This window comes from Triplophysa dalaica, chromosome 25, assembly GCF_015846415.1.
Source record: "Triplophysa dalaica isolate WHDGS20190420 chromosome 25, ASM1584641v1, whole genome shotgun sequence".
Classification (NCBI taxonomy): Eukaryota; Metazoa; Chordata; class Actinopteri; order Cypriniformes; family Nemacheilidae; genus Triplophysa; species Triplophysa dalaica.
The window spans coordinates 6052232-6077850 of record NC_079566.1 but is presented as its reverse complement, the minus strand read 5'-3'; the positions used below and the strand labels follow the sequence as shown (position 1 = coordinate 6077850).

The following is a 25619-nucleotide window of genomic DNA, read 5'->3' as shown; positions in this document are numbered from 1 at the left end:
ACAAAGTCGGGGTGAGTACCAAAACAACCTTGTAGCCAATCAGCAATAAGGTACACAGTACACAGGATGGACATTAGTCGAGCCGATCTTTGAGGAAAGCGAAAGATGGGGGTAGAGGCGTGTCTGTTTCGGTGATTTGAACATCAACAACGGCTATGAGAAATCAGACACCCCGCCTTTAAAGGGATAGTTGCACCCAAACTAGAAAATTTGTGTCATCATTTACCCTCCACTTGTCATTTCAAACATGTATGACTTTTTCTTCTTAAGAAGAACACAAAAGAAGATATTTTGGAGAACGTCTGTAACCGAACAACAGCGGTATCCATTGACTTTTATTGTATAAAGAAACCAATGAAAGTAAATGGGTACTGCAGATCTGCAATGACTTAACAGTGCGTAAATAATGACAGAATTAAAATATTGGTAGAACTATCACTTTAAGGGTAAAGTGGCAAAGAATTATTAACAATATAACGTGTACACAAAATCAACAGTGACACACTTAACAGAAATAAATTTGGTCCAAATGTCACAAAAACTGTTGAATATCAATAACAGGCGAAAATTAAAATAAATAAATAAAATGTTTTTTATTACTTCAACAAATTGTCATGTTAATATAAATAATTAATATTTAAGCATCACCTGCTGCTTAACACTAGTAATGTAAAACCATTAAAAAAATGTCTTAAACACAAAAACAGTGTAAACATTAAATGAAAGTGAAACATCTTAAAACAGCAAAAAGGAACTCAAAATCCAGGTGAAATTCTAGCCTCTCATTGCAAAAGTCCAGCACATACACAACTGCCTGCAGGCTGTAATAATACCACATGTTGTACAGAACCCCTCCACCTGACTGCCTTATTGTGCCAGCAAGACAATGAAACAAGTCACAAGTGCCTTGGGACTGTCAGAGAGAAACTTCAAGCCAAGTACTGATGAGATTTTCTGGCTGAAGCCAGCAGACTGATGCATGGCGTTCAGATAGCGGTACGTTTATATAAAAAGAACATGCTTTTACATAACAGTGCTCCCTTAAACCTCAGAGAACCACAGTCATCACTCAAGAGTGTCTGTGCAGGCATCTCATCTTAAATCCGCTGAAGAAATCGTGAAACCAAGTTTCCCATTTTACAGGAATTTCACGTTAAACAATTTTCCGTCACGAATATTTCGAACGCTGGTTTCGCGTCACGCTAGCCTGACACTCTAGTGGCTGCATGGATACTGGAGAAAAAATAAAACATTGATATTTCACAGAAGCTTTGGCCTCGATTGAACATTTGCTGTTGTTCAACTAAGAAGCCCTGAGGTTTAGTATATGAAGAGTTTGGTTCCAAAATGAGACAACACCGTTTCATTTTTTTTCACAAATCATGTTTTTTATCATGTTTTAATTGTGCTTTATTGTGTTAGTTAGCTGTTTTTTTAAAGTTATTGTGGCTTACATCAAAACAAACCAACTGCAGTTTGATTGATATTAATTGGAATGCACAAAAAAAAAAATGTTATCTCATTATGGAACCAAACTCTTCATAAGCACAAACCACAAAGCCAAAAAATAAATGAAGGGGGAAAAGAGGCTTTTTGTGTGTGTGTTTGTGTTTCTGTGTGTAAGCAGCAGAACACCTTGAATGACAAATGACGATTAAGCACGCAAACATTTTTCTCTGTCCTCCTAAGTTTAATATCTTGACTCTGAATGGAGATGAGTAACAGGAGGGGGCAGGATGATATTAAACTGGGGTTGAAAAAAAAATCCTCCCTGTGAGAACAGGATCGTATGGTTATGACGACACAGCATCAGCTCTAATGCTTAAAATGGCCCATGATGAGAAGGGTGTGCTTTATGGTCATTGTTAAGAAAAGATATATAGCAATTTTAATTACGGTTATGCCATAGACTGTGCCAACTTTAGAATGTCCATTGCTTCAATGGCAACCGTGACATTGGGGCTAAAATGATTTAAGAAATTCTCAGTTTGCCCATTTTGTTTTAGTGGAACCAAGGAAAATTAACCATCTATCCATTTGACAAGGAAAGAACCTTAATGACCTTTCAAACCAAGCACTAAAATGATAGAGAATGTTTTATGCTCAGTTTTATGCAATTGGGCCATGGTCTCATACAGCCTACCACAGTAGAAAAAGCTATGTATCTTTGTTAAGGACAGAAAGAGTAGAAAAGAGATAGAAGTCAGTACTAATCAGTCAGGTGTTGATGGAAGATATGTGTTTCATCCGATTCTTAAAGAGGGGTACAGAATCTTCTGATTTTGTGAAACGGGCAGATCATTCCACAAATGTGGAACAGATCCAGAGAAGATACATGAGTTTCCTTTCTGTCTATTTAACGTTTTTGTCCTTGATGTAAAAAACACTTTTTTTTTTTCACTTAAAATTACATGATTTGTGTTTTCTTATTTGCAGGCTTTTTCTGTGATCTGACCTCTTTTTTTACCATATTTTCAAAAAATAAGACTGTAAAAGAAATTTAACTGCGCCCCAGGTGCATGAAAGAACCATAAAAACTGTTTTTCAGGTAAAATCACATGGTTGTGTTTTTCTTGTAAATTTGCAGTGTTTTTTTACCTTGAAAAATATGTAAAAAACTATACATTTCTTTTAAACGATTTTTTTTTACAGTGAGGCCTTTATCCTCAGTTATTTAACATTGCATCCATGGAAAAATATACTTATCACCTAAAATTACAAAAAAGTATGCATACTTTTCGAGTGAAGCAGGGTAAAATAAGCACTCTACGTAAAGTCCAATTCGTAGTCATTTTATTACTTGTTGTGTGGTCAAGTGAGTGCCTGAAGGCTGTTCTAACTTAATATTGCCCAATCTGATCGGCCTGAAATCAAAATGCTGCATTACCGCTTAATAAAATAATGAAAACATACAAAAACATAGATAAAACATGCTATTCCTATTTAATTCTGATGAAAGAACCCCTAAATGTGTTACATCCAACAATGTCTATTCGCTACAAACGAAGCTCTTTTCTAAGCTCTTTTCATTTAACCTGGAAGATGTGGGCTTTTGGAGCAGAATCAAAGCGCTCCTTGGCTCCTGACAATGAAGTTGGACTTTTCCCCAATCATTTCAAGCCTGGAGGAGTGCAGCTATGCAGAGCCACAGAGTAAATCACCGCAAGCCAACTACTGGAGAGGACAAGCAAAATATCATCTCCCTGGCAGCAGTTCCTCGCACACATACACGCACACGCAAGCACACACAACGCATGATGAGCACACACTCCCAGACGCTCACTCCCACACACTTACACACAAGCAGTCTACATCACACTGCATTGGTTTCTGCATCCCTGGGAATTTCGAAGGAAGGAGAGGAGCAGAGTAACCAGACAAAGCGATGAGGTGAAGAAAATAAAGAACATGAAGCAAGCAGCACACCGGGCCAGAATTCCCTCAAATGATGATTTCTAACATGCAGGAGTTCTTCAGAAGCAGAGTAATGTGTGTACACAACAAGTATCGATTTGAGGGACTGCCTTCAAGTTGTACTTCCTATCAACTTATTCAACTATGATTGTGGGACTGGAACATGTTTTCCTGCCATGTGACATATTAGCCAGGGGTTCAATCTCCATTATTTATAATTTAATGGCAAATTTGGCATCCTCATCTTTAGATAACATAAAGAGAGCCTGGGAAGAAGACCTTGACGACCACTCTCAGATATACATGGGACTTCGTCCTTAAGCAGGTTCGCTCATCATCTATGTGTGCTCTGCATTCACTTATTCGGTTCAAAGTAGTACATAGAGCTCATATTTCTAAAGTTAAACTAGCCCAAATGTTTCCTGGCTCTAACCCCATGTGTAACAGATGTCAGTATGCCGAAGGCACTTTAATTTACATGTTCTGGACATGTCCTAAGTTGAGACATTGTTGGCGTTCAATATTTAATACCCTTTTTGAGGTTCTTCAACACATAATTGAGCCAGAACCTATTATGGCATTATTTGGAGTTGCTCCGGTTGAGTATTGGCTGACAGCTTCAATGCGTAAAATCCTTGCTTTTTCTTCTCTGCTAGCATGTAGAGCCTGTTAAAGTGGAAAGATTCCTATCCTCCCACACAAACTCAATGGATTAGAGATGCGATGTCGTATCTCTACCTAGAAAAATTGAGATACTCTTTAAGAGCCTCGCAAAAAAAGTTCTTTAAAATGTGGTGCGCTTTTATTGAATATGTTGACCATCTTAAATAACTGCCTATTATGGTTTGCTTTTGATTGAAATGCTATATGTTTTATAATTATGTATGTTTATTTGCTTATGTGTATATGTACATATATGTATATTTAACCTTTGTTCCTACACTGCATGGTCGGCGAACACACATATATTGTTGTTTGGAGGTGTAAACGCCTGTCCTCATTTATTTAGTAAAAAAAGCATCTGAGATCATGAAAGCACGAGCGTTACACCTCAGGGGTTGGTAGGTAAAGGTTGGGGATTTTTAAATACTACCGTGAAATATATTGTGAAATTCAATAAAAAAGTTAAAACACAAATCTGCCCGGGTTTGATTTCCACCTATAATTTATCGTCAACTTCTTATCTTCTTCAAAGCACCTTGGGTACCATGTCAACACTTTAACATGTAGGCATATGGCGCACGACCTTATTCAAAGACACTTGAAGTCCATTAAATCTACACATTTTACATCACTGTGTGCTCTAGGGATCAAACCCATGAAATTTGTGTTGCTAACACAATGATCAACCAATTGAGCTACAAGAACACAAACCATCAGACTATGAATAGCATTCAGTGCCACCATATATATCTGCTTTAGCACACCTTTTCTTACGACCCTGGCTAAACTAAAGCTTCATTCCATTCAGAAGTGATAACAAGGGTAAAATGACACTTATTTCCTTCTTCATGGTAAATCTAAAAGGTTGTAAAGGAAATGTTATTATCCACTATGTAGAAAAAAGGTTCTAATAACGGACAGCCATTACATTGTCTGGTTTCTTATAAAAAATAAGAAATACACTTCACATGAAGGAAAGTACACAAGTAATGAGTGCCACATCGAAAGACAACAAGGAAGTCTGTGACCTGAAAAGACAGGGCAACATGACACTGGAGGGCTGTATGCAGGATTAGTGTTAATTCAGTTCAGCCGGGTAAAAAAACGGGTTTACAGGAGGGACGGTCATGAGCAAATGAATGCTTAATGAAATGATTATAAAATAAGCAAAAATATCTTAATCCAATCGGGGACATCTCGCCCTCACCGAAAACATCATCCGGGTAGGAATTCATTTCTGTCGAGTTCAAAACAGAGTTAGTCAGTCTCCTCAGGTCTAAATTCAGAGCCCTGTCTGATTCCAGGTCAGCTATCTGGCCTCTTCATTAAATGTGCTGTCTGAAAAGACATTCCTAACCCTCTATTTACCCCGTAGAGAAAACACACAGCTTGGAGAGCATTTGAAACCAGACCTTTCTGTGACTTTCGAAAATCTGACTTTAGGAGAACCTTTCGTCTTAAGACCGATGTCTGAGGACATCTGTGAAAAACCCAGACAGCATCCCTGAGTTTCCAAACCTGCAAGTGGCGATTTTGAGCTTAGAGAAGATCAAGCAAAAGTTAAGCAATAAAAGACAAAAATCACACGGTCAGTCTTTTCAAAACTGCCCAGTACATCTGCTTCTAGTCTGTGACCTGAGGGAGGCATTACATAAAATGTTCACGTTTGAATGTTCTCATTCCCACTTGACCTTCCGCTCCCGCCGACAAACGGTTGAATTTGTTACGTCTAAAAAACCAAATGAAGATTTAGTACCTCATTCAGAGAAAGCATCTTTCCCACATCTCTCTGACAAGCTTAAGGGCAATTTCTTCATTCGCACTCAATAAAGCCAAACCTCTGGAGCAGCACCTTCATGCAAAGTTACAACATCTCGGTCCGTGCTTCCTCAAGCACACACGTGTGCCTGAGAGCGAGCAGCTGGGCTTTCCCGGCATCTAAATGAAGTAGGGTCACAGACGCCATTAATCTAAAGGGCAAAGAACTTCTCTAAAAAAATCCCGACTTGGATTCTAATGGATATTCCTTTCGACTGCCGTGCTCAATTTTTCCACAAGTGGTTTGTCTGTGATTATGCACCTTGTGAAATTAGATAGCAAAGCAAGTCACAGGCCAGCGGAGGCAATTTACCTGTTGATGGCCCTGCCAGGTAAAAAAGTTAAAGTCTTCTTGACACCGACGGAGATGAATGGTGCACGCAATCGTATGCAGCGAGAAGTGTAATTGTCAATTTGACACCGGGATTGATGCATTATTCGATGTTACGGACATACGTCCCTATAAGAACTTAAGCATGCTGGCCCCGTGGTATCCTGCGCTCACAGCGGAACAGAATATAAACTAGGATACACACGAATAAAGATGTTTTAATTTACAATTTAACCGAGTGTATCACGATCCTCAAAAGTGGCTCTAAAAATGCTCTTTAGGGGAATGTCATCTCACTTTTAATATCATTACGTTCTACTGAATTAACATTATAGTGTTCACCCAAAAATGACAATTTTTTCATCATTTACTCACCCTTCAAACCTGTATGACTTTCTTTCTTCTGCAGAAGACAAAAGAAGATATTTTGAAGAAAGTTCTAAACTGAACAGTGTCGGCACCCATTCACTTCTATTGTATGGACACAAAACCAATGCAAGTGAATGGGTGCCGGTTAACAACATTCTTTAAATTATCTCCTTTTGAGTTCTGCGGAAGAAAGAAAGTCATACAGGTTTGAAATGACAAGAGGGTGAGTAAATTACGACAAAATAAAAATTTTGGTGTGAACTTTCACTTTAATATCCACATGGTATTTTCAAATTAATTTTATTACATGGAAAAACAAACAACCTTCAGATTTCTCATTACACAGCTCGTTGGAATGCTCGATTCTGATTGGCCAGTCGTGACATTTGCTGGTTCGTTTTTCCCAGATAACAACCTCTCAAAACACGGTAGCCCGGATGCAGCAAATCATTTGGACAGGATTTTCTGACAAATTAAATATAAATATATATATATGAATATTATATATGAAATTATATGTACAAATGATTAAACCAAATTGCCTGTTCATGACATTTGTACATAATTTCTTGAAAGTAAACAGCTTGTCCTCAGAGGAAGGTCAGCATTTGGTAAACATGAGCTAACAAAATATTTCAAAATCACATTTCATGTCCAGTTTTTTTCTCATGTGGCAAGTAGCCGTGTAATAAGCGGGATAATGCACAAGCAGCCGGCTGTTATCACAAAATAAGTCCCTTCACTGTGATCCAGTCCTGATTTCATTGTCTGGGCTTATTTTTGCAATGATAACCGGCTGCTTGTACATTATCCCTTACATGTCTCGCATTAACTATCGCGTATCTTCATCTGAAAATCTTGTTTACTTCTCACTGGGCGTGACAGTGCTTTCAAAATTCTGGTTAAGCATTTTGGCAGGGAGTGAATGGGAGTGACACACATCCATATTCACTAATACATCTCCTCTTTAAGAATTAACGGTATTAATTATTGATACATAACTAAAAGATCAAACCATCAGCTTGCACCTGCTCTTGAATGAGTTCCACTTCAGTGTGTAGAGTGCCCCCTACAGACCAAAGTCAAGGACATGCTCGCAGCGTGTGAGGACAAGCGCAGCCTCTAAATCTTTCTGATGAATCCTCAAGGGATGCTGGTCAGGTTAAATATGCATTGTTACAAAACAAAGAAGTTATGAGAAAAATGGTCTGTCACACAGAGCTGTCTAGCAAGTGACAAATTGCTGGGCTCATTTCACTAGATTTAAACCCACTGTTTGTCTGGGGTGTTTGGATTACAAATATGTCTCGGTAGCAGTTACTGACATTGCAAGGCTGTGATGTGAAAATCGTTATTTCAAAGCACCTAACCATCCATTTGAAGAATATAATAACTAGAACAAAACAATCATATGAGGGAATACAGCAACCACAGTACAACCATCAACAATTTTCTAAACAGAAATGTGGATAATAAGCTATAGGAACTTTGAAATGATGTATAGCACAATTTAGAAAGCTTAGGGTTAATGTATTGTACTGTAGTTTAATACATTTTACTGTAGAATGTATTTCACTGCATAAAGATGCGCCCGCACACACACAATTTCCAGGAACTATTTATAAAATACACAGTGTTTAATAGACAATATGTAGCACTGTATTTTGGCACCACAACTTAAATTTAAAGCTTATTTGTATCACATAACAAAGATTGTACTTTCTTACATATTGACCAATTAGAAAGCCGTAAACAAAGTTGTTTCAGTTTTTTAACACTACACACAGGTTTAAACAACATACAACCAACAGAACATTTATAACCAAATCAAAATGTTAAATAAATATCTTGAAGATTTAAAGGTCCAAAGGGTGATTTTTTTGAAAGATCTGTGGACAGAAATGTAATATAATAAACATATCTATGTGTTGTTTTAATTTAATTTAATTGTGAATTAGTTATTTCTATCCACATACACCGCGGGCCCCCTTGCATGGAATTCTCCATGTTGTTTCTTCAGTAGCCATAAATGGAAAAACTGCTCAACAGAGCGCGTTTCCTAAATAAATGATCTCCTTCGGCAAAGAAGCGAAAACGTGACGACATCTTGTGCTGTGTCAGCCACTGTAGTGCTTTAAAACCGAGGGGTGGAGTGAACCATTGGTTGCAATGCCCAACCTCAGCACTAGATGCCAATAAATTTCAACACTGGATCATTCATTACATTTGTAAGATTTGAGGGTAGGGGGAATTAAAGTTGCCATAGAATGGAAAACTGTATTTACCTAGGCATTGATGGCTAATAAGAGGTCTGTACATGGAAATGACATAACATGAGCCTCAAACATTATTTTGTCTTCCTTCTTATGTAAATCGTGTGTATGCAAAAGACCAATGAAAAAGAGGCCAGATCCAAAATAACACCGCCTGTATGTTGCATATACCGCCCATGTTCTAAGTCAGCCGGAGGTGCACAGCCGAATCATCGGAAGATCTGCAGGTATTGTGAATAAGGTTGGGCAAAGTCTAACAAATTGGCCCGCCAAGATATGAAGTGAGGAGCGTCTAGGCGCAAGCTGCGCAGAGACACGTCTTCTTTATACAGTGCGAGCTGGGCAGTTATCAAGTCAGGCGTGTGTCATCTGTACAGTGCGAGCTTCTCAGTTATAAACTCATGCACGTCTTCTTTACACAACGCAAGCTGCACAGTTTTAAAGGCAGGCGTGTAGATATCAGTGAACAATTTAACACATTGTAAATGAATTTTTAAGGCCGTCCCATACTTGACTTTTCACGTCCGTGTCCATCTCACGCACAAACTCATCCACACAGCTTCCTGCGCATACTCATCACAGATTAAAGGTACAGTTTGTAAGAATTTGTAAGAAAAATATCTAAAAACCACTAGGCCAATGTTATATATTTTTTCCAGCGGAGTACTTACAATACGTCAAATGTTTCCTACTGCTTTTATATCCTGAGAAAATCACCAATCAAACAGTGGACCGGGACCGTTGGACCGTCAATGGTGTCATATCCGCGTTACCCTTTGTAACACTGTCGTAGACCGATGCAGAAGTATTTTGTACCGTCAGTCCATCTAGCATTATTGCAAATGATGTGGGTGTGTTCAAAATAACTTTTACTATGATTGATTTGAACACTTACTGTAGAACTGCTCAGTGTTATCACACCATAGAATTAGACAATCACTGTAACATCTATGACTAAAAGTTTAGTTTTAAACCGAACATTACTCGGGTCTAATTCATTATAACGTGACAAAATGATCTCATCTCAAACGCAACATTTATAAACTTACTCCCTTACTCTCATAAAAATCTAAACAGTCAAATCATCAATGAAGATCATTTAAAAATAATAAAAAAAAACTCAATTATCCTCGGCAAAAGTTAGAAAAATATTTTTTTTTGCGTTTTTTGCTCAATGGCTAAAACTTACAAATCGTTAAAAAACTAATTACCTAGAATATCTTCCTGGGCAGACGGTCAAGCTATGCCTAAGGTGAAATAATTGATGAAAGAAGCAATATTTGTCTGCTCTTGTATCGCCTGCTTCCCTCTGTAGGGGTTATTTGGGTACTTTAGAACGGTCGATACAAGATCTAAAACCTCTGCACTGTCAGAGTATCCTTTACTGATTTGTAACTTACAGGCCTGCCGATTAGAAAAGTCAATTAGTTTGAGGAAGAGAGAGAAGTTGAGTTGTCAAAGTGGGGGGTGGAAAGAATACAAAGACAAGAGAGGAGAAGACAGCTGAACTGCTTGATAACCTAATTTAAAGTAAATTCAACATAAAACACAACTAATAAGCATATGACACCCTGTTTGCCTTTTATGTCTGTATCAATTTTAAAATTATCTAACACAACACTGACAACCAAGCAAAAGACAAACACCCGAGGAACTTAAAAGAGCCCAAAACTTTGATTTAATTGACTCAAGATTCTTGAGAGTATTTTGCTTTGGTGCATTGGCAGATTTTTAGAGTATAATCCTCAATGTTATTTTACATTTTGTATCACTTCAAAAAAGGCATTTTTTATAGTGCAGTTGAAAAATGACTACTTTGGTGAAAGTAATTGCTGCGTGGAAGATCAGGTCAGGAGGAAAACATGGTACACTGCTGAGTTTACGTTGCTCAATAAACAATTTGGGGAGCTACGGCTTAATTTAATGAATAGGAACAAGCAGAAGAGGATTAAACTAGCAATAAAAACAGAAGGATTACAGAAAGAAGAGATCAGAACATACTTCCTCATTTAATATTTATAAAAACAACCAGAAAATCATTTCCGTAACTGATGGAAATGCTACTAAATGAACATCGCCTGCTTCCCTCTGTAGGGGTTATTTGGGTACTTTAGAACGGTTCGATACATTTCCAATGTCAGCCCTAACCAAGAACAAGCAGCAATCTATTTCAGCACTGTTCCGTGACCTCAGAAATCGAAGCGGGGGAAAACACAGAAAGGCAAACTCTACAAACTACATTGCACTTTGCTGTCAGCACAGCACCCCTTTCAATTACCTGCTCAGGCTCCTTGACCACTGCTGTGTCGATTACTGCGCCCCTGAAAGCCATTTCCTTTATTCAGCCGCCGTAAAAGTGTAAATGTAATGTTTATAAATCTAACCATCACGGGGCAACATGCTTCCTAATAAAACTCCAGCTTTTCCTGCTAAAACTAATTTATGATTACACAGATGTAGAAGTCATGCTGTCAGTCGGCAGTATGATATGAGGATGTTTAGGCACGCATCAGCAGAACAATGAACCCCGGGTTCCAAAGAAAATCAGACTTTTTTGTCAGACAGATAGTTGAATTCTTTCAGTTATATCCTGTACCTTCTGCTTGTATACCCGTAGCATGACATTAAATATGATTTTAATAAAGATCTTTGCTTAGCTTTACAATAAAAATATATGCATCATTAAATAAGAGAAATTAATATCCAAAACTGTATAAGACATTAATTAATGCTGACGAGACAAAACGCTGAGTAATGAAATTCATATATAATTGGATCTCAATATTTGCTTAGAACATGGATTTAGTTTAAGCGATGTACTGGTTAAAAGATATAATAATAATTAGATATAGAAAATGTAAAATATGGAAAACATATTTTTTGCTGCATCATTATTGATATGATGAGGCAGTAATAGTTCATTTGCAAATACGGATAAGTCCGTTTTTTATGTGTTACTGTGTGAGTTAGTTGTATTTTTTGTCAATAATGATAACAATAACAATATTCAAATATTTTTATGGTTATTATAATTATTCTTAATATAATTATATTATTTAAAACATTCCAACTGCAGTTTGATTGATATTATTGGAATCCGCAATAAAAATAACATGATTTTGAGTTATCTTTCTATCAAGTGAACTCTTCAAAAGGTTTAAAGTTCAGACAACTGCAAATAGAAAACTGTGTAGCATACCCGCAAGCCGTAAAACAGTATAAGCAATAAATAGACAATTTCACCCAAAAATGTGTTTAAACTCATGTCTTGTTTAACATTTAATTTTGTTCCTTTCACTCAGATCTTTTTTATTCAGTATACTGTATGTGAACCCATGACTTTAGTGTTGCTGGAACTGTGCTCAAAGGATGCTTGACTTGCCTGCTGCAGGAGCTGCCTCCTCTTCTTTGTAGTGTTCATCGTGCCACAGAATGGTTAGGTGGTAACTGAGCATCACCTCCCACAATGCCTTGCAGAGGTCTGTTAGGCAGGGGATGTAGCTGTCTGGGGTAATGTGCTGTGAAGAAAGATAAAAGAAAAGAGCTGCTTAAGTATCCCTGTATCATCTTCTACAAGTTGCTAAAGTTTCACCACGAGATCCGTGTGTGTGTTCAGACTGCATTTATTCACATCGGGAAAAAGCTGAGCGTAAGCAAAAGAAGCAGAAATTGATGATAAGCTTGTGACGTAAAACATGTCAGGGCTCTAGATACGAGACATATGAGAGCCGTGGTGCTTAGAAAATCTGTCCTAAAGATAAAATAACAGCTACTGTAAATCAGGACTGAAACCAGATTGAATATTTGAAGAGAACATATTTTTCACAGACTGAAAGAGATATCTTGAATTTATGAAGATCATGAAGTTTTCTGTCTTTGTCCATATTTTCAACGAAAAATGCAATGTGTAATGAGAAATACTAATCTTATATTGTTTTGAACGATTTCATCACTGTTCAGATACATAATATTCAATAGACTTGAATTAACAAATACCTGATATATAATAAAATAAAAAACAACAAATCAGACAAAATGTCTTAAAGTGATAGTTCACCCAAAAATGTAAATTCTGTCATCTTATACTAACCCTCTTGTCATTTCAAACCTGTTTGACTTTCTTTCTTCTGCAGAAAACAAAAGAAGATATTTTGAAGAATGTTGATAACCGAACAGTAGTGGCACCCATTCACTTCCTTTGTGTGGACACAAATGCAAGTGAATGCCTGCCATCGCTGTTCGGTCAACAACGTTTATCAAAATATCTTCTTTTGTGTTCTGCGGATAGTCATACAGGTTTGAAAAGGCAAGAGGATGAGTAAACGATGACCGAATTTTCTTCAAAGGAACAGGAACCCCCCCAATAAATATTCAGTCTTTATTTAATCACCATCAAGTTCTTTGTTTTGTTAAACACAAAAGAAGATATTTTGAAGAATGTTGGAAACAAACCATTCAGGAGCACTATTGACTACCATCGTAATTTTTCCTACTATGGTAGTCAATGGTGGCGAAGAAATGTTTGGTTACAAGCATTCTTCAAAATATCTTTCTCTGTGTTTATCAGATCAAAGACATTTATGCAGATTTGGAACAACTCAATGGGTAAATGAGGACAGAACGTTTTATTTTTGGGTGAACTCTCTAAGTTATTAAGAGTTATTGTTACTACATGTAATCCATGGGAAATGTAAGGGAGGTGAGGTAATGTGGAGAGAAGTTTTCTCCTGTTTTCCTCATCAGTGCCGTCTAGGATGTTAATATGATATTCATGAGGTTAAGCACAGAGTCATCTGAGGTTTCTGTAAAAGAGAATTTTGTGTCAGATTCAGTTGGGTTGCGCTGTATTTCAAACAGGTTCATGCAGCGCAACAGTTTACACTGCGGTGCATTTCAGGCCATAGAGATAATTGTTCCACGCTGTGTAGTTTGAAAAGAAATTGTGATTTTGTCAAATATATAGCAAAAGAAAAGGGAAGCACATACATACATTCATACAGTATGCAAATTTACCAACAAAAAATGTAATACATTTTTATTATTTTAGTTCTTTTAAAGCGTTTAAATAAATTAAATCTCTCCATATCAGTGAAACTTAAATATCAGCTATTGACCCATCGGCATCAAGGACCAGAACTGCATTAACATGCAATGCAAATCTAATGGACAATTCCAGTGTTGTGAATATGATATTTGCGATCAGATTATGTTTTTATTACCATATGTTTATATTTCCCTGAGCCCTGATGACAGAAAAATATCAGTCTATACAGGTTTCTATTTTAGATTAGGTAAATATACGGGTAATAGATGTGACAAAAAGGACGAATGCTTTTAAGAGAAAACAAACATTGTAAGATTTCTGTCAATTATAATGTACAAACCAGAAGCAATAATATCATATATACATTGTTCCAATGGGATTGTCGCGCTGCACTGCGCCATGTCCGGTGTAGACAAAATAAAAAATTATAACGTGTTCTAATGCGTTCTATTGTCTCATCGCATCCAGTGTAGACACCGCTTTATAGATGTGACAAATCTGAAAGCTGCGCCTACAAGACTACGGAGAATAATGCTCAAACATCTAAGAGACGTCACATTGGTATTAAAACAACCAAATATGACATCTGACCGATCAGTACGGTGAAAACTGTTTTATAATAAAGTTGATAGAATGGCTTATAAGGATCAATGACGTACTTCCACTAAAATCTCAGCCAGGCTTGACGTTTCATACGGCCTTATAGGCACCAATGGGGCTAGGATACACATAGGATTACGATCAATAACATCTAATTATTCAAACACTTGGTGAAAAATCCCCTTTGTGCTATGAGTGCGGAAGTGACCTTGCTGGCTGAGATTTTAGCAGAAGTACGTCATCGTCCCGTGTACCCCATTTCACTGAGATTTTTGTTCACTGAGGAGATATTACAAACAAGTAACAAGCACTTTAAAAATAGAGTTTGGGAAGTCTATTAGTAACTATCAAACACTAAGGATTTGTCGGGGAACCCAGGACAATGTGACATTACAGTACGTCTCCTCAAATGTGCGTAGGTGTCCTTAAATCAGGCCGAAGGCATTTGGAGGACAGTAAATCTGACATTGCGAATACACCAGAGATAATGATCGACCTGCTGTGGACCTTAATGAATATTTACCATGCGATCAATCCTTCAAAATCTCAGAGAATCTCATACATTCCTTGGAACGCTATAATTAGAAATAATACCATAGAGACAACAAAGCAAGCTCCTGTCAGGTCAGAGTCTGAAAGACTATATCAAGTCTGACTTGTCGTCTGCGATATTGGAGTTCTTGGAAGACCTGACATACTCCCTTTGGCTGGTGAGATTTGCGGGCAGAAAACTTCGACATAAACTTTGCCGTGTCTAAAGGCACAACATTGCAGCCTCATCCATACACATATTCATCAACACTGTCAGCAGTGAATCGCTAAAACTCTGTCTTCGCCTTTTCTTTTAACCGAGCCTGGAAACTCTGCAAACTGCTGGGGCTGGTAAATTACGATCGGCTTGAGGCTCAACAAGACTGTTTTTGGAGGAATGGGAACGACACATAGCAACATGGCCTCCAGCTGTGGAAAAGCTAACACATTGTCCTTTAGGAACAATTTATGTATTATTGTCGTCTCTTCTCCCTATACAATCGCTCGCAAATGGGTCCTATAAATTATGAAGCGTTGCTTGTAACCTTTTAACTTCTGACTAGTTATTGCCAAACATTTACCTAATCAACTTTATTGAGGCATTAGAAGGGATCTACGATTGAGGTCACCGTGTAAGAATTTTAAATATCTGAACAACATTTGTGAAGCAGATGGCACAGACATGTTGCCAGTATATGTTTCTGGTCTTTGGGAGAAAACCAAAAAGACATTTAATAGCATTGTTATTCATTTTTTAAAAGGATAGTTTACTCAAAAATGAATATTGTTATACAGCACGTAGAATACAGTTTACAAAAACTTAAGCTATAATTGCTTTATTGATTTATCATTAGAGTTACTTAGGACGACTTGAAAACGTAAATCAAGGTTATCACAGTTTACCAAAAGTAAAATTTTATATTTCTGTTTAATGAAATAAAATAAAGTATTAAAAATTATTTTAAAAAGTTTTAAATTAAACTTAAATTTGAAATTTGAAATAAGTTAACCTCCGGCACAAAAAATAAAAAAAAAAAATTAATACATATTAAACTAAACTAAAAATAAAATTAAACCCATATAGCAACATAAAAAAACAAATAATTACAAAGGACAAAAGCATAAAAACAACAAAATACAATTGCAAAAAACTAAATCAACATGAAACCAGACCATACATTACCATAAAACTGAAAAAAAACATAACTGATAAAAACAAGTAAATAAATAATAAATAATATTTATTACAAATCACTATATGTTTTTTTATTATAAATATTTTTTACATTCCAATTATCTAAACATTCTCCTTTCAAGTTCTGAAAAAGGTTGTCCTTGCATTACTATTCTTACATATTTCCATTACGTAATATTGTGGCATGAAATTGTTTTATGAAAACAACATCACCAAACAAAAAGTAGGTTCCGTAACAGACTACCTATTCACTATGAGTTAAAAAGTGTTTATAATAACCAAAAAAAATGACCTTCAAGTTTGAAAAGACATGAGAGTGACTAAACCATGACAAAATGTTTTTCTTTCGGGTGAACATTTCTCATAAGTCAGAGGAAACTTTTCCATGTAAAAACAAGCAAATGCGATTCCAAGTAAAGCCTCAATGATCTATCGACACCCTAAGCATTTCCCTCCATTTTAGGAGAAGGCTGCTCAAGAAAATCATTCTGAATCTCCCCTCCAGTGCTCGTGCAGCCCATTGAGAATAAAAAACAAAATCAAATGAATAAAATACACAGTCACTGTTGTTGTATTCACACCCTCGAACACAATGCGACCTGATCCTGAGTGGCTGTGATAAATCTAATTAAGCCCGTGCTACACAAACAAAAAGCTCTGGGCATTCGGAGGTGATTCATCACTTACGGTAATACTGCGGTAACAGATAAATAAGCTCACATGAAACCATCCCACACAACTCATTACAGTAGAGCGTCTGCAACTAATGCAATGAACTGTGCGGGAAGTATTATAGGGAAGAAAACGCGTCACATTGCCTAAAGCATGGGCCGAAAGCAATGATTTTATGAGCCGTTTGTCTCACTTGAAGTTGATTGATTCTTTAAAGAAGCTTCATCCCTAGTTTAAATAAAGCTGTCCAGCTGGCAACTTTGAGCGAGAAGAGATTCTCATGTACCAGAGCAGCATCTCAGATTAGCACTGATCCAACTGTTATCGGATAGGAAGATGCGCAATATTTTCCTTGATGTCTAATGACTCCTGTAGGTGAGCAGAAGGAGAAGTCAGCTATCTCATTCAAACAATCAATCCCCCATTCTCCCCAGATGACTTCCTACTAAGGGGTTCGAGATGAGGCATCGTTGCCTGGCAACAATAAATGTCCAGATGATAAATGTGTTTCTAATCTCAAAGGAGAGAGATGAGACAGCCAAGAATAGGTATTTATGTCTCCCCGTGAGGAAACCTCAGCGATTCGGATATGTGAGCAGAACAGTAAGATACAATTTGAGCGAGGTCTGTAACTGATTGACTGTGAGCCTAGAAATATGTGAAAATAAAAACATGGGAAAGAACAAGAAGCCAGAAAATAAAAAGGAAGCTACAAACACAAAACTAAAAGGGTACGGGTGGCATTCATTTTCAATGGGCACTGTAATGTATTTGTGGTTGTGAGGGATGAACTTCCAGCTAAGCTCGTATCTTCATTCACCCGCATGCACGGCTGAGTAAAGACCAGGCCAGTAGAGGCGGCCACCGTTCAGAACCCAGGCGAATCACGCCCACGCCAAAATATGAGTTTTGTAATATCCTTGAAAGTGAAATGGAAGGAAAACAAAGTAGATAGAAGTGTTGCTGCAGTCAGCAGGCTGGAAATGCGTCAAGTCAGCAAATCTGTGCCGCGTCTTTCGATCAAAAGCAGACAGAAATCACACTGCAGACGCTCCACTCAAGCTCACTCGGAGCTCTGTAGCTCCTCTGGGACTGGTTGTGAGAGCCGGATGACACTGTCCATGTGATACTGGAAATGTCACACAGGCATTTTATATGGTCAATTTTTTAACTGTAACTGTTGAAAGGATAGTTTCAAAAATAAAAATTCTGTCATCATTTACTCACCCTCTTGTCATTTCAAACCAGCATGACTTTCCTTCTTCTGCAGAACATAAAAGAAGATATTTTGAAGAATGTCGTAACCGAACAACGGCGGTACCCTTTGACTTCTATTGTATGGACACAAAAACCAATGCAAGTCAATTGGTTTTGGGTTGTTTGGTTACCAGCGTTCTTCAAAATATCTTATTGTGTGTTCTGCAGCAGAAAGAAATTTATACAGGTTTGAAATGACAAGGTGCGTAAATGATGACAGATTTTGGGTGAACTATTTCTTTAACTTATGTTAAAAAAATGGAACCTTATTGTAGTGAAGTAGGCAGGACGAGACCATGAGTGAGTGATATTGAGCCTCAGCTGTACACGCACCGGTCTCGTATCACAGAGGAGATCGGGAGCATAAGAGGACGAGCGACCGGACCGCCAATGAGAAAGGACCAGGCCTGGATTTTAGTTGTGGTTTGTGTTATCCGCAGGCAGTCGTCCATGAGGGGCTGCCAGCTGTCTTTTCACTTTGCTGTTGTTTTATTAAATGTTTAAATGTTTGCCGGTTCCCGTCTCCTTCCTTCCTTTTATGGAACCGTATTACAGTTATTTTAACCCTGTTGGTTAAACAAACTTCAACCACTGTCTTCATGTGATCAAATTTAAATGATCTCTATAAAATACAAAATAAAGACTAACATCCAGAATAATAATATCATCAATAATAAAGTGCTTGCTGAGAGTTTTTCAGGCACTGGTTTATAAGATACTCTGACAGATGTGGGCTAAGCATTTAGATGAGAAGTCACGCCGAGTTAAATCAGCTCTGTACATAACTTTATAGCTAAGGAACAGATATTGAAGTCCTGATCTAACCACTTAAATAAATGCCAGATGTCACTCAGACGGTCTCTTCCGAAGCTCAGGACACAGTGGACATGGAACAGTGACATGCAATGCTTTTACGTCCATGTGATGTGCAAATCAGATCCTTGGAAAGAACATTTAAAGCAGTAAATGCTGACAATAAGCGATACAGAGTATGCACGTGTCGTCATTTTCCAATGTGAACACGGCGGAACTTGTGCATAAACTAATATATTAATTTAGCCTCCAACTTATGATTTACAAAATGTATTAGTGAATGCTGAAATAAACATGAAGTTAGATGAATAAATGCTGTAGTATTGTTCACTGTTAGTTCATATGTTAGCTACTGCATTAACTAATGTTAACATAAGCAAGCTTATTGTCAAAAAATTATGCAAATTATATATCATACTAAATACTGTACTAAAACTCTCAGTAGTGTACAGCTCCAGTATATATTCTAGTCTTTAACTTGGAGCTTATAAAGTCTTTGAAACAGATCTCTTACTCACTGATGTATGTGCCGCACCCTGCTGTTTTAATAGCCAGAATTAATCAAAAGCTCGCATGTTTGAAACTTCCAATGACAAAACTCCCCATGTAGTCCCAAACGTAGCATTATGAAAAAAAAGCCAAAGTGATTTCAAGTTGGCACACAAAACAAGAAAAAAGACAGAATGAGAACTGGACAACTTGAAGATGAAAGCTAACCAGCTAAGAGTATGACAGTTATACGTCTAAAAAAAGTAATGGCTAGAAAGAACAGATTTGTATAGAATATAATATACATAACATTTCATTGAGAAGGGTTCCTACACGTTTTCCATTTCGATATTCCATACTTTTCCAGACTCAAACATACAGACTTTTTCAGACCAAATCGAACTGCTCACATGTATATTATTATAATATTTAGCTAAATTGTCAGTGGACGGTTATAGTTAACAGTATAGACTTCGCTCATACAAATTAATTAACACCAAACCAAGACATGTTCAATGCACAACATTTTATTGGAATTTAGTGCAATGTCAATAATTTGTCTAATAACTGTAAACCTTTAACACACAGCAACAGAAGGATTGGTGAAATATAATTCTTTAATGACCATTAAAAGAGAACTAAAGTCCATCAACTTGGCTTCATTCCAAATTTGACGACATTCAATCCAGGCTGTACGCAGGATTTTAGATATACCGAAGTCAAAAAACGGAGTTTGTCCCAAACAAAAAAGATTTTCTTGAGCTACATGTGCATTTTTGAACAAAAAAAGTGCAAATTAGATAACAACAGCTAAAAACATGTCAGTGTTATGTTTATCGGTGATGAGTAAACATGGTCAATTTATATTTTTATACAAATATTACCAGATTGAAATACGATCTAGCGCCGATTTGTTGCCAGCCCTCGAAACATGCTCCGAACTACATAAAAATACATTTATTATCAGAAATTCTGGTTGTAGAAATTTTTGAAAACCGAATAGGGCAAAAGTCTGGAAACTCGTATATTTCTCCATACTCAATTTTCTATTTTTCATACTTATCCAGACCTGGAAAACAATCAAAGAAAACTTTTTCAAAACACATAGGAACCCTGATTAAAGGTCCAGCGTGTAATATTAAGGAGGATCTACTAACAGAAATACAATATAATATCCATAAGTTTGTCTTCAGAGGTGTATAAAAACCTTACATAATGAAGGATTTAGATTTTTATTAAGAATTAGTTGTTTCTGTCTTCATACACAACAGGTCCCCTTACATGGAATTCCCCATGTTGTTTCCTCAGTAGCCCTTAACGGACAAACTGATCTACAGAGCGTCTTCGTGTATGTTATCTCCTTTGGCAAAAAAGCGAAAACGTGATTCTTAGTAGGGATGCACCGATACGTACATTTTTGGCCGATTATCGGTAATTCTTTAACACTTGAAGCCGATAACCGATATATTGTCGATGTACAGTATCTAAATATTAATATTAAATTCCCTAAGACTGAAACAAAAGGCAAAAAGTGGACAGCTACTTGTATTTGAAAACATTCACTTCAGAAAACAAGGTAACCATTATTTATATTTTTTCCCCTGAAAATCATGTAAGCTTACCTTACAATAGTTAACAAATTTTTAACCTTCAAACTTATAAAAATTCAAAAACCATTCAAATTTGATTCAAGAGCAATCCAGAAATTCTTTATAGGCACATTATAGTCTCAAGACCAAAAGCATTCACACAGCAGTCTGATTCAAACAAGATGCTTTTGTTCCTATAATATTACACATTCATAAATACTGCATCTACATACTGTACACTGTACTGAATTTTAACTGCGAGCAGCATGCAGCTGTAGAAGTTTAAACAGAGGAAATTATTGATCAGCTATAATATATAAGCCTAAAATTTATTTTCGGCCTATAATGACAACATTAAAAATTTCCATTTATCGGCCGATACCGATATGCTCGATAATTTATCGTGCATCCCTTATTCTTAGTCACGTGTCAGCCACCGTTGGTTGCAACTGACAACCTCACCAATAGATGTTGCTAAACTTCATTTTTTAAAACGGCAAAGTATAAAAGCAAGGCGGCAAAGATAAGCTCACAGCTCGAGATATCTAGAAGGCCTCAAGTCTATTAACCATAGAGCTCAGATGCATAAAAGTATAGAAGCCAAACAGCTCAGAAGATATCAAGATAGCTCAGTGTGAGTATAACACAGACTCGGTTAAATAAGATTTAAACAGCCTAGAAAATAGATAGCTCAGTGTATAAAAGCTAGAAAGCTCTGAGTATAATAGCCACATTACTCAGAGCATAATAGCCAAAGAGCTCAGACGCTTACAGTATGTTTCCTCGACAGTTCAGAATATAAAAGCTAGAGAGCTCTAAAGATGACAGCTTGACAGCTCAATTCACATCCTGCTGAACGAGAATGGAAGAGAGCAAACCGATGCTCTACAGCACATGAAGGTGTCAGAGAATAACATTTTGTTGTGATAAAACACCTGAGTGGACACTACAATCCAGGTATGAGAGTCACAACACCACACCGATGCTGATGTGACTGTCACGCTCCTGTAACACGCTCATGTTCAGCTCAAGGTCGACATCCACTAAGAGCACTTTGGAGCGTGAGAGCTTCATTCAATCTGATAGTAAACAATCCTGACACTCAACAATCGTGTATCCGAGTGTGCCATTTTCTCACTTTTGTCCGGAGGTTTTATTTAAATAAAATACACTCAAGTGAATGAACACACAGTCCTGCTTTTACCTCAAACTGTCACTCAGAATCAGAGCAGAGAGACGCTGCCGAGATCTCTGATGGGACGGAATAATGACACCGTCATGTAAAATTCATGTGCTGCGTATGCATCGCGACGTGACCTTTGGTGAGTTCCGGTTACGCTGCATTTTAATCCCCACGGTGCAGTTCAAAGTTCAGCAATGAAGTGATTGGCATTAGCATATCGCACACTGTTTACGGCCGCACATACGGCAACAGGCCTGACTTGCAACAGAACTGTAAGGATGCAGCATAGTCTACGGCCAAATTCATATTCAATTTCTGCTACGCTGCGAAATGAGAGGAAGGAAAAATCTAGACAAAAGTGTCTTGGGTCAAAAAACAGATAAACTCTTCATTTTCTTTCCCTCTCGAAGGTATTGAGGGCAGTGTATTCAAAATGAAAACTCAAATGAGCAGTGCTCCTCCGCTGAGAAAACAAATATCATTTTAGCATGTGTTCTTTAGAAAAAAAGGAAAAGCAAAAGATTTTATCAGCTCAGGTTCTGACAACTCGTTGCTAAAAAAAATGTGCAAATATATACAGTAGATAAGCCCCCAAAATCCAAGAATCGAGTAAGGTCCACATACGTGGCATTATTGTCCTGCACCTTTCCATCTAACATCTGCTGATCAAACCAGCTGAACTTGAACATAAGGGGCGTGTTTAACTCAGCTCAGCAGATAATAACAATATTCCCTTCTGACACTCAAATATAGCAAGACCAGGTGCAGAAAAGCCTCCGCCAACATTCTGAGCTGTGTGCCAATAGTAGGTCATAGAGAAAACTCATACACACCAGCACCAGGACAGGGAAACAATGTGTATATCAATGACAGCGTTATAGAGATGTTAAAGGAACTACTCTTAAAGGAACAGCACAACAAAAAAGAAAACACTTTCATTTATTCTACCATTGTGTCATTTTATATGCATGTAACTTTATTTCTTCCAGATCATGTTTTTAAAGAAAGTAGAAGCTTTTCTATAAAATAAAAGTGAATGATGAGCACAGTTGTCAAACAAGAATTTTGAATCAAAACCTTTTATGTGTTCATACAAGGAGGAAGTTAAGTAAGTAAAAAGAGTCAAAACAGCTTCTATAGGAAATAATCGGTATTGCTCCATCTTCTGGAGGACCTTAATATTATTTATTACAAGGCTCACTGGAATACTTGATTGTGATTGGTCGGTCAGTTGCAACATTTCCGGGTTTTGTTATACATTGATAACAACCACTAAGATTAATAACACACCGCTCATCCGGGTACTGTGAGTCATCTTGATCAGTGCTCCTTATACAGAAAGGAGTCTTCGCTTCAAAATTTGCCCCCCGTAATTTTTATCCTACTATGGTCAATAAATAAATAAAAGTCAATAGGGGCAATTTTGAAATGAACTACTCCTTTAATGCTGTCTTTTATTCTCATGACAGGTTTGACTCAATTACAAATAACTTAAAACACACTTCAAATCAATATTTTGTGTCCTATTATTTACTCACGTGACAAGTAGCCGAGTAATAAGCGGGATTTGTGCATCCAGTGATAGTTCACCCAAAAATAAAAATCCGGTCATCATTTACTCACAATCGTGTCATTACAAACCTGTATGACTTTCTTCTGCAGAACACAAAAGAAGATATTTGAAAGAATATTTTGGCGTTTCCCATACACTCCTAATGTATGGATTCTTTAAAATATCTCCTTTTGTGTCTGCATAAGAAAGAAAGATGGCATGAAAATGGACAAGATGGTGAGTAAATGAGTAAATCTTCATTTTTAGGGGAACTATCCCTAATTTTGGGATAACAATCGCCTAGAAGTATATTATCCCTTACTTACAGTATCAAATATTCATTTCAGACTTGTACAACAGTAAGAAAAGGACCCCAAAAGAATGACCGCAATATTGTTTACCACCCAAGCGTTTATTGCTTCTATGCAAATGCAAATGAGAAGACTAAAGATCTCACGTCACAGCATTTCACGAAGCGCTGCTAGAAGGTGCCAGGCCAAAACCGCAATCTCACCCGCTAACTGAAATTAATTGCTTCATGACTTGCTCATGAATGAGATTGCCTGATCCGTTCACTGCACGATACTCTTCTCACTATAGCTAGACAAACAGATTGCTCCAAACGAAGGAATATAACCTATTTTACGCCTGTCTGGAGAACAGTGATATTGTAAAGAGGGGATGATTTCATGCTTGAACTATGTACCTGCCTAACACAGATTTTTAAAAGTGACCTCTGTATGTGAATACTGTGTGTTCAAGACGTTCATCAACAGGAGAGCATGAGAATGAAGGGAGCTTACCGTGCATAGATCCCTGTACTGCATCTTCTGAAACTTGGTGTCGGCATTGCCAGCGCACAGCTCCACGTATCCCAGAACCACCTGGAAGACAGTGTTGTGGATGGCTTGCGTGAAGTGCATGTGCAGCTGGTCCATGGCAGTCTGGGGAGAAGCGGGATAAAAGAAACAGATGAGAAGCTGAGAGTAGGAATTCTTGCGGGAGGAGTCAATCAGCCGGGTAATAAAAGCCTTTTTAATTTAGCCGAAAAAGGCACAAGAAAAAACAAACAATTCATTGTCACCCAAAAATGTAAATTCTTTCAATATTTTCTCACCATCATTACTTTACTTCTCCTGCAGAACAGAAAGAAAATATTTTGAAGAATGCTAGTAACCAAACAACATTGGCCCCCATCGACTTCCACTGCATTTCTCAAGGACATTTATTAAAATATCTTCTTTTGTGTTCCTCAGAAGAAACAGTGGTTAACCAGATTCGAATGACATGAGAGTCAAAAAATGATGCTTGCATTTGTATTTTGGGTGAACTATCCGTTTGACGCTTTTCTTCATTCTTTGCATGTTAGATGCTTTCACCTTGACAAGAACCAAGCAACACATAAACAGACACCCACATGTGCATCAATAACATTAAACTACCGCTTTACATATCATTCAAATACATTGAATGCTTCGGGCAGACATGACTGGAGAACACAAGCTGCATCTGATAATGCATAAAATAGCCGAACAAAACTCCTCGAACATGCCTAAATGTCTATTAAAAGTACTATTAACAGAATTAAAAATGATCAGATTTTCTGGTCAATGACTTTAATAACAGACCTCTTGTGGCCCTTCATGTGACAAACCCAACAGGTCCCAAGAAGTTGGTCTTTTTAAAGGTAAAACTCCCACACTCGCAGAGACGAATCATTATGGAACACCGCAAGGAAGATCATTGTGCTCCTGACGGAGAGCGAATAAGCTTTGCTACAACTTAATTATGATTCCTCTCTCTATCTTTCTCTGGCTTGCTTCTTT

At 37.3% G+C, this 25619-nt stretch overlaps 1 protein-coding gene across 1 annotated transcript in view; it reads right to left on the bottom strand.

Annotated features, from left to right (window-relative positions):
- vps50 (VPS50 EARP/GARPII complex subunit) overlaps positions 1 to 25619 on the bottom strand; it is a 118034-nt gene that overhangs the window by 63951 nt on the left and 28464 nt on the right. Inside the window, exons 12-13 of the mRNA XM_056742010.1 lie at positions 24597 to 24737; positions 12251 to 12386 (exon numbers count right to left, since the gene is read on the bottom strand). Of these exons, the coding sequence (XP_056597988.1) occupies positions 12251 to 12386; positions 24597 to 24737 (277 nt within the window). The remainder of the gene's footprint in view (positions 1 to 12250; positions 12387 to 24596; positions 24738 to 25619) is intronic.